The 11,113-nt window shown below is 40.7% G+C and overlaps 1 protein-coding gene across 1 annotated transcript in view; it reads right to left on the bottom strand.

Annotated features, from left to right (window-relative positions):
• Positions 1-11,019, bottom strand: part of RFX6 (regulatory factor X6) — a 55,439-nt gene extending 44,420 nt beyond the window's left edge. The window contains exon 1 of the mRNA XM_006778495.1: positions 10,830-11,019. Within this exon, the coding sequence (XP_006778558.1) occupies positions 10,830-11,019 (190 nt within the window). The remainder of the gene's footprint in view (positions 1-10,829) is intronic.
• Positions 11,020-11,113: the final 94 nt, after the last annotated feature.

Below are 11,113 nucleotides of genomic sequence, written 5' to 3'. Positions count from 1 at the left end.
GGTACGGCGCAGATCGCCCCGGGAGCCGGTGGCGGAGGGGCCGCCTTTCCGCACCGTCTGCGGGCCGGACGGATGCTCACCTCCCAGCTGGCTTCCTCACCTGCGCCCGCTCGCCGGGGCAATGGAGTCCCGTTCCCTACATCTCCTCCCCCTCTCCCCTTCCTTCCTCTCAGCTGGCGCTGGACCCCGAGGACACTCTCCACAACCAGCCCAGGAAGGCCAGAGAACGCTCCCCTGTGTTGGCTGGGGAAAGAGCGCTGTCCCCATCCCTACTCTCAGGAGACAGGAGCGATGCGCCTGTGAGCCCAGGCCTGGGGGAGGGGGACCCCAGCTCACCGTTCAGTGATGCACAACCTGGGCCGGGGCTTACTCACTCGGGGGCAATCCGAGGGGTTGGTGAGGGCCCTTCTCCGTGACCTGGGGACAGACTCCGTTGCGTCACAGGAGTCCAGACTCCTGCTGCGTGCTCAAGGGCTCAGGATCCCAGGCCGCGCTTTCCTGGAGGTTCATTCGCTCCCATGTACTGTATTTTGTTATGTAACCGGTTAACCGGGCCCCTGCGGATTCCTCCTGTCTTGTGCCTCTGAGTGGTACAATGGACATTTGTTAAAGTGAAAATGAAATCGCAATACGTACTTCATTTCCAGTCCAAAGTGGCAAGAGAGTCGTGTGTGTTGAAAATGACAACGTGTGCTCTCTTGAAGGCGGAGAAATCAGTAGAGGTTTGGGGTGGGTGCTGCCTGATTGCCACTGAGGAGCATTATCTTGCCTAAACAGCCAAGATGATGGGAGTGTTTAAACCTTTCCCATTTCTTAGCTCCACTTGTTGACGACTAGATGGGATGTGTTCAGGGTGGTATGGCCTGAACCCTACTACTCGCTGAGAAAGGCATTACCTCTCTGTCAAAGGCTTTCTCCTTACCTTGTCCTTCCAGCAGGTGGGTTCAGAGAATGGCAAGTACTAATGTTGCTTAAAGAAAGAATCACATCACCTGTGACGAATGAACAACCCTTGCATGGAATGGAAACGTTATTTCCCGGAGTGCGGCCTTTAGGGACTATCCTGGAACAGAAGAAGCACTTTCTATCTAAAATAACTGCTCAAGCAGGACCAGCCTGACTCAGTGGTTGAGCTTCGACCTACGAACCAGGAGGTCATGGTTCCATTCCTGGTCAGGGCAGGAGCCAGGGTTGCAGGCTCAATCCCCAGTGTGGAGTATGCAGGAGACAGCCAATCAATGATTCTCTCTCATCACTGATGTTTCTATCTCTCTCTCTCCCTCTCCCTTCCTCTCTGAAATCAATAAAAATATAATAAAAAATAAAATAACTGCTCAACTAGTAGCTCTGACTGGGCCAGAACTCACTATAGTTGTTGCCAAACAGTTATCAGTTTCATGAATAACATTTTTTATCACAATCATTACAAAGATAGGCATGTGTCTTAAGCTTTGAAAAGGGACTTCAGCTTGAATTGGGGTCCAGAGCTAATAACTCAGCCCTAGACCAGGAGCATCTCTGTTGAGAAAGTGCTGTTAAACCCATTCAAGTGTCTAGACCAGTGGTTCTCAACCTTCTGGCCCTTTAAATACAGTTCCTCAGGTTGTGACCCAACCATAAAATTATTTTCGTTGCTACTTCATAACTGTAATGTTGCTACTGTTATGAATTGTAATGTAAATATCTGATATGCAGGATGATCTTAGGCAACCCCTGTGAAAGGGTTGTTCGACCACCAACGGGGTCGCGACCACAGGTTGAGAACCTCTGGAGTCCACTGGATTTTTTAGGGATGTGATGAGATATCATCTTGCCTTGTAACTTTCCATACTATAAACCCCAATGAGTGGCTGATGCTAATAAAATGTTATTTGTTGTTCGGTAGCACATAGGTGCTTGTTATATTATTCTCTTTACTTTTCTCTAGATTAAAATTGCTTCAAAGTGAAATTTTGAAAGCAGAATAAGTTTTTTATCTTTAATAAAATTTGCCATATAATTGTTTGTAAATACAAAATATTTACATAATTCTAGGGATACAAATGTACACATAAGATATCTTAAAGCTAGGGAAATATATGTGTTTCTTAATTACAATGTTATTACTGGTAAAAATTGAGAGAGTACATTTAAAATATTTTAATATTCACTTCTCTAGTTATTCACTTTACTTTTTATTGAAAGTTACTTTGTTCAACCTTGACATCCACTGTCTCCAGTAGCCTTTGTCCTTCACATGTAAGTAACCACTGACCTCTCTCTCCATTTCAAATAAAAGATGTTTTAATGGTCTTTTTAAAAATATATCTTTATTGATTTCAGAGAGGAAGGGAGAGGGAGATAGAAACATCAATGAGAGAATCACTGGGGGGCTGCCTCCTGCACGCCCTCTACTGGGGATTGAGCCTACAACTCAGGCATGTTCCCTGGACCAGAATAGAACGCGGGACCCTTCAGTCTGCAAGCCAATGCTCCATCCACTGAGCCAAACCAGCTAGGGCTAATGGTCTTTTTTAGATTAATATAAAACCACTGTATGTTTGCAATAGTGAAGAAAGAAAATAGATTAGGTTAGTCCACGTACAAAAGCAAATAATGTATTGTTTTATGTGTATTTGAGAACTGCTTATATAAAGTTATAATAAATACATGTAGTAAATAGCAAAACTGCAACTTGCAAATCAAATTAAATATTAAATATAAATGTTAAACAGCAGCTGGTAAATAGTAAATCCCTAGTAAATATTTGTTACAAAAATGAATGGAAAGTGGTGGCAGCCCTCCCTCCTCTCCTCCATGTAACCAAAAGTAAATTATCATGACCTGGGGATTCAAGGGCAGCCTGGTTCCAAGGAGGGCAGGCAGAGGCTTCACAGAGAATGCGACATTTGAACTAGTCTTGAAGGACTGGTGTGAATTCAACAGGTGGAAGACAAAAGGAACAGAATGTACAGAACAAAGGCAAGAAAGAACATGGCCAGTTGGAAAAGTCAGTAGTTGGGTGAGACTGAATGATAAGGACCATCATGGGACATGTTGGAACATGAGTTAAGATCAGACCTTGAGGGGCTTGTTCAAGCTAAGAAATGTATACTTTATTATCTAATCTAATAAAAGACAAACATGCAAATTGACCATACCTTTGCTACACCTTAAGCCACACCCACCAACCAATCAGAGCGACTATATTCAAATTAACCCAACCAAGATGGCGGCCAGCAGCCACGGAGCTGAAGCGAGCAGGAGGCTTGGTTGCTCCAGTGATGGAGGAAGCCAAGCTTCCTGGCTGGCTCTGAGCTCCACTCAAAGCAACAAAGTTTCAATTATAGAAGATAAATAATCCCCAGATACATGCTTTCAGCCTGCTGTGGCCACAGAGCTGGAGCCAGGAGGAGCCTGCTCTGAGCTCCACTGAAGGCAACAAAGTTTCAATTATAGAAGATAAATAATCCCCAGATACATGCCTTCAGCCTGCTGTGGCCCCAGAGCTGGAGCCAGGAGGAGCCGGCTCTGAGCTCCACTCAAAGCAACAAAGTTTCAATCATAGAAGGTAAATAAATCCCAGAATAAAAGAAAAAAAGGAGAGGCTGGGAGCTTCCATTGCCAGGGGCTTGGCCAGCCTGAAAATGGCCCTCAGCTCCTCACCCAGACTTGCCAGGCCCCCCAGTGGGGACCAACACCCTAAGGGGGGTGGGGCCAGCCTGAAAACAGCCTTCAGCCCCTCACCAAGGCTGGCCAGGTACCGCAGTGGGGACCCCAGACCCTGCAGGGGGTGTGACCAGCCTGCAAACAGTCATCAGCCCCTCACCCAGGCTGCCCAGGCCCCCCAGCGGGACCCCCACCCTGATCCAGGACCCCCTTCAGGCAACCCAGCCGGCCCCCACCCGTGCACCGGGCCTCTAGTAACTAATAACAATAAATCATTGAGGGGTTTTAGGAAGAAAAACATTATAAAGAATAAGTGGATTGTGGATTGATAAAATGAAGGCTTGAACTAGGGCAATTGCAATGAAGGCAAAAAGAAAGCAGTGATTCAAGACATATTGAGGATGCATGCATAGTGATTGTGATGGATCTGTTGCAGTATTGGTCCCCAATGACTCCAGCATCCTACACCCATGCCTTTGGGTAACCCCCTCCTATGCTGACTCTGAATTTAGTTATTAGGAAACATGCAAGCAGAGGCTTGAAAAGTACTTACACACTGGGCCTTCACTTCTTTTGCTGATGCTAGAAACCCTGAGACCGCCACCATGTGGCCAAGCCTGGGGTAATTTGCTAGAGTCACCAAACCCATCACTCCAGCTGACAGCCAGAATTAATCAAAAACTAGAACCAACTGCCAGATGGGTGAGTGATGTACATGAAGCCACTTTAAAAATAAACAGACTCAAGCTGACTTGCTAGCTGAGTGCAGCTTCATGGGGAGTCCTGGTGAAAGCCAGCCCAGCTGAGCTCAACCCAAATTGCTGACCCCACAGAACTGTGTACTAACAAATGATTGTTGTTTTAAGCTATTTGAATCTTGGATGGCTTGTTACACAGCAAAAACTAACTGATGCAGTAATGGATTGGTGGCAGCCTTACCTATCAAAAAAAGTTGGTTGAACTTTTAGAGACTTCGTAGTAGCAGTAGCAAGTGAGAAAAGCAGTTTCTTTGGAAAGTGAGTATGGAGCAACTTTTAATTTTTTCAAATATATTTTTATTGATTTCAGAGAGAAGTGGAGAGAGAGAGAGAGATAAAAACATCAATGATGAGAGAGAATCCCTGATTGGCTGCTTCCTGCACTCCCCCTACTGGGATGGAGCCCGAAACCCAGGCATGTGCCTTTCACCAGAATTGAATACGGGACCCTTCAGTCTGCAGGCCGAAGCTCTATCCACTGAGCCAAACCGGCTAAGACAATTTTTAATTTTTGATGGGATTTTTTGTTTTTGTGTTTTTAGATGAAGAAGACTAGAACTCAAAGGTGAGTGAGATTTTGAATAATATAACTTGCTTTAAAGGGTTCATATAAAGATCAAATGTAATAGTATACACAAAAACACCAGGTAAAAATAATTCTTACCTTATAAGTCTGTAGATAAGGAGATTATATGTACTTTATTTTCTATTTGACTTCTTAAGGAATCCACACAGGTAGATTTGCACACGCAGATACACATATACTAGTACATCCCATTTTGGGGAGAAAATTGGGAGTATCCCATTTCACTCTAAAACAGCACCTGAGAGTTTCTGCCTATAGGTGGCATGTAATTTTCCCAGGCAGATCTCTCCTTCCACCCCCAAACCCGGAGAATTCTGCTGTTTGAAATGAAGTGTCCACACAGAGACACACACTATGGGTAAAAACAGAGTAAGGTATTCCAAGTCTAAACCCTTATCCCTCCAAATAAATTAAACATGTTTAAGGGCTACATTCTTCTTCATTTTTGAACATTTTACTTACAGTATTATATACACCACCTATTTTCCTAGTGGCCTTGAGCTGAGGTGTCTATTATTTCAGAAAACAAATTATGTAACAAAATATGCTATTTTTTCCAGCATTTAATTTCAAAGCATAATATGTAATCTACAAGATGAAGACAAAACAACTGCTTCATGTCATATCAGTGTTCATTTGGGAGAAACAGCAACAGAATGCTTTTTAGTCCCAACATTCCTATCATATGAGGCAATAATTGAAATTAAGAGACATATTGTAAGTATGAATTTTAGTCATGTTTTATCTACTATCAGGAATGATATAGAATAAATTAGATATTAAAATTTAATAAGTTAAATTTTAAAATTTAAGCAGCATGCATGATTTATCCTAAGTTTGCCCTTATTTTTTGTAATCAATAACTGGCTCCAAACATGTTTTTCTTCTCAGTGTATGACTGTGTATCAATGTACAGTGGTGAAATGTACTCTAAATGGTTCCTTTCCATACAATTCCTGTTCCTTAAAAATTAAAAGACTTTAGCATTTACTTTTTCTCAGCCTTCCAACTATCTGTATTTTATAAAAATGACTTGTGATGTACTGATTGTAATCACTTTGCTGTATATACTACTTTGACTAATAATCGTTAGTAATTTTGATGAATACATTGCCTTTTAAATTCAATATTGAAATCAATAACTCTTTTTAGAACTCATGTAATTTCCTCAAACTACACAAGATTAGTTTTGCTTAAATCACTAGTTATGTGACTTGTGACTGAGTGTAATGGCTAACTATGCCTCCTAACTCCAGGCTGTGGTTTTAAGACTGTATGTACAGTGCATTTATTTCACATCTCTCACTGTGCTTGATAGCTTTGAGCCCAATATATCATCTCTACAGAACAGTTTATCAATTGGAGGAGCTGAGTAAATGCTACTTTTTCCACAACATATTGCTTCTCGGTGCCAGTAAAGGATAAAAAAACATAGAATCTATAATAATAAAAGCATAATATGCTAATTAGACTGGACGTCCCTCTGGATGACCTTCCGGGGACAGAGGCATAGGCAGCCGTCATGACGGTGGGGACCAAGCCCCTTGCAGGAATTTCGTGCATCTGGCCTCTAGTAATATAATAAGTAAACATTAGGTCAAGAGAAGAGGTAGTTGGTTATATCTAATGCAAGGATTAAAATGGTAGTTCTTGAAGTTGTACTATCTACAACAGAATTACCTGAAATACATGTGATATATGCAATACACACCTCAGAACCAGAGAATCACTTGAAATAAATTTTATCAATATTACATCATAAATGTATAATATTTCTCACATCAAGACAAGAAAAATTGGCTTGTAGGAGGCATGAGGGGAGATGTGTCCCAGCCATAGTCTAACATCTTAGGGATGCAATAAAGGATGCTTTCAGGTGGATCATGACGTAGCATTGGCTCAATCAGAAAGGCAGTGTGGAGGAGAGAGTTAAAGGAAGGAGGAGGGGGCAAGTGTGGAGGGTAGGATGAAGAATGAGAATGTGGCCCTGACTGGTTTGGCTCAGTGGATAGAGCATTGCCTGAGGACTGAAGGCTCCCAGGTTTGATTCCAGTCAAGGGCATGTACTTTGGTTGCAGGCACATCCCCAGTAGGGGGTATGCAGGAGGCAGCTGATCAATGTTTCTCTCTCATCGATATTTCTAACTCTATATCTCTCTCCCCTCCTCTCTGTAAAAAATCAATAAAATATATTTTTTTAAAAAAAAAAAAGAAGAAGAGAATGTGATCACAGGCTCTCAGTAGCCTCAACAGCGCTCTCCTGGTTTGGTTTTTTGTGCCGTGGTACATGTAGGTCACGAAGGATAATGTGACCCCAGCACACTGGGGTAAACACATAAGCCTGCTCACAGGAAGAGGGAAGCCTACCAAAGATGCTGAACACCCAAAGGAGATAAGGAATCAATGCCATCGCCTTGGGGTCGCCCTATTGAGGAAGTGCTCCAAGGAATATCCATCACTTCTCTGTTCGCGTGTTCAGCACTACGTGCTCTTAGCAATGCCTGGGCACTCACTGGTTTTGTTCCTCTACTTTGAATAACAAGAAGGCTACCACCAGTAAGTTGCTGGGTCATTCTCCTGCTCCTTGTAAAGGAGCATATGGGATATTCTTTATTTACACCATCAGTAAATACTATTAAGGGAATATGGCATTGTATGTAGAATATTTTCTTTATTATTGTATGTTATTTACATTTGAAGGAAATAAACAATTTAATAATTGTTGCATTAGAAAGCATATACAATTTACATATCTTGTATTTCCAGTTAGCCATTGATGATGATGTGAAGTGAAATTTTAAGAGAATTTTTATTACTACACAAAAAATTAAAAAATATAATATAAATATAAAATAAGAAAATGAAAAATACAGAGAAAGGCAATAGAATCCATTTTTATCCTTAAATCAAAATGATTTGTTGATCATGTTCCATCCTAAAAAAAAAAATTAGCCTAGCTGGCGTGGCTCAGTGGTTGAGCATTGATATATGAACCAGGAGGTCATGGTTCAATTCCCAGTTAGGTTTGATTCCAGTCAGCATTGTGGGCTCGATCTGATCCCCAGTGTGGGGAATGCCGGAGGTAGCCAATCAATGATTCTCAACATTGATGTTTCTATCTCTCTCTGCCTCTCCCTTCCTCTCTGAAATCAATAAAAATATATTTTAAAAACAATCATACATTTTAGGTTAAAAAAATAAAGTGGGGAGAAGGCAACAATAAGGGATAGAGGAGTCAAAAAGTGGCTTTCATAGTAACTTTTATAAAACCAAAAATAGTTTAAAACATCAAATTATTATTTCAAATAAAAATGCTCATTGGTTATTTTTCTAAATTCTTTGATACTAAAAATATGAATTTCCATATATACATAGGTCAAACTATGTTGAATTTTAGCAATATATCTTTCAATACTAATTGGACACATTAAAATAAGTAAGAATATATAACTTTAAAAATAACATATCAACTTAAAATTAAATGGCACACAGTACTAAAAGTAAACTATAGTAATATTTACACTAACATGGAAAGCAAATAATTACACATGATTACACATTTTGGGTTGATTGATTTGTAATTTTTGTTTGCTCACGTCTCCAGAAACAACTCATTGGCGATCAGGGCAACATAAAATCAGATGTAAAACCAAAGTGCACATTAAGCTTATTCGCAAACTTACAGTAAATGTGAACTAATTTTTAGTTTTATGAACTGAATAAATAACCACTTCATCCTTACAGCATAGCTATTATAACTGCTAATTTATAACTTAAATCCCATTGAAAAGGTAGTTGATTATCTGTTTCTAACTATGAGTTAATTTTGAAAGGAGACATAAGAGACATAAATGTTAATTGGTCTCTCCAGAAATAGAAGGTCAATTATCAAGATCATTATATGACTTGCTAGTGAACCATATAAGAAAAATTAAACTAATGGAAAATTCTCCTATGACCAGTTTCCATTAAATAATCTATGGATTGCCAGCTGCCTCCAGCATTCACTTAATGTTAGAAATGAGAGGATTGAGAAAGACCATTAAAAAAAAAAGAAGGAAATTGCAAACATTGAGACAGGAAGTGATTAAGGTAAAAAGAAAGAGTTTAGTAAAGTCGGGGTCATGGTAAGGATGAGTTCTATTCTGACCCTGTTCCGGGGTATTAATAATTACAAGCCCACAGAGGGAAAAAATAATCCCATGTGCCAACAATATGTATATGTTAGATTTACAATTATATCATCATCACTTGGATGAGACTGAATCCAAATTTTTAAGCTAGAAAAATTGGTACTCATTAAAATTTGTGGAAATATGAATACATGTCATAGATAATTCAAAAGTTAACATTATAAAGTGATCTTATTCAAATTCATGACCTTCCAATGTTTGATGAACATTCTTCATACGAGGAAATGGAAGGATGTAATGTTTCATTGCCTCATTAAGTGAGCAGTAGGCATGAAGTGCTCTTTGTATGGGTAGCTATGTGGGAAGCCCTGTAGGAAACGCAGCTCCCTCCCTATCACAGTGCAGAATGGACTGGCTTGGGGGGAAACTAGAGGGAGAGATGCCACTTAGGAGGCTGTTGCAATCCTCCAGACACAAGATAATGTGGACCCAATGCTTAGATTTACTCAATTTAGATTGAGTAAATGATTTGTTCTCTCGCCCAGTGATAATGTTTAAAATTATTTCTTCCTTATGCTAGAGTCACTCAATCCAAAGCAGTTTATTATCCTGTGATTTACCATATCGATAAAGCTCTTGAAAAGGACTCCTACATATAGTCAGTGCTCAGTACACATTAATGGTAATAATCATCACCATTATTAGTCGTATATTATATCTTTAAAACTAGGAATTTTCACATCTTTCACTAATTCAATAATATTATTTAGAGTCACCAGTAGGTGGGGATGTTGAACAATATTTTTCTAGGTTGTCACAAGACCTGTTTCTGACTTGAAAAAAAAACACACACAAAAAAACTAAGTGGCCTGTGAATAAACATTCGCCCTATTATAATACATGCTCTTTTTGTAATGGAAAATATTTTCAAAAATTATGAATAATTTTAAAGGCTTCAAAGTAGCTATAAAAATGATTGGATTCAGCCTAGAATGTGAACTCAGGATGCTGGAGAAAGGCCCTCACTGCACAGGTTCAACATTTCAGCCTCCTGCCTCTGAGCTGCCTGGTAGACTCCGAATCAATGTCTCATCTCATTTTGGACTCAGTGCTTTAAGAGTAGATTACGAAATATAAATGATGAACAAGTGCCTGTGTCTGACCCACATGCTGAAAATACTAGAGTAGAGCCTGACTCTATGTACCCTTCTTTTATTAATAATGGCTAGTAAGCAACTACTGCCCCCAGGTGCTAAGCTGGGTCCTTTCCAGACTGGGTATTCTTTAGCATTCACAACAGTGTTAGGAAGTCCGTATTATTAGCCCAATTTATAAATAGGGGAACTGAAAAATTCAGTTATTTGGTTAGTTAATAGTCACTCAACTATTAGGTGGCAGAGGCAGAATTCTATTTATTTTTTATTTTATTTTTTTAAATATATTTTTATTGGTTTTAGAGAGGAAGGGAGAGGGATAGAGAAATAGAAACATCAATGATGAGAGAGAATCATTGATCGGCTGCCTCCTGCACGCCCCCCACTGGGGATCGAGCCAGCAACCCAGGCATGTGCCCTTGGCCGGAACCGAACCTGGGACCCTTCAGTCCGCAGGCTGATGCTCTATCCACTGAGCCCAACCGGCTAGGGCTAAATGTTTAATTTTAAGCTGATCTCACCACCAAGGCACTAACCACACACCACAAACGATTCCCATTATGTGCAAGACAGTCCGAGCGGCTCCCAGCTACCACTCTGTGTCCACCAAACTCCACAGATAGTCGCTGATGCACTTCTTGGAGAGCTGGGTGCTGTCCAGGTGGATGGGCTGGGCCACGCTGGGGCCACGATGGACTGCAGGCAGGATGTAAGGAAACCCGATGCACAGCCTCCTCCATGACCCCCCAGCCAGAGGATAACGCCTTCAAAATGTGTTAGTAAGATGTTTAGAGCCCTGGCTGGTTTAGCTCACTGGACAGAGCGTCGGCCTGA

The sequence above is a fragment of the Myotis davidii genome, unplaced genomic scaffold (assembly GCF_000327345.1).
Source record: "Myotis davidii unplaced genomic scaffold, ASM32734v1 scaffold147, whole genome shotgun sequence".
Classification (NCBI taxonomy): Eukaryota; Metazoa; Chordata; class Mammalia; order Chiroptera; family Vespertilionidae; genus Myotis; species Myotis davidii.
Note: the sequence above shows the minus strand (reverse complement) of the source record. Positions and strands in the feature narration are given on the sequence as shown.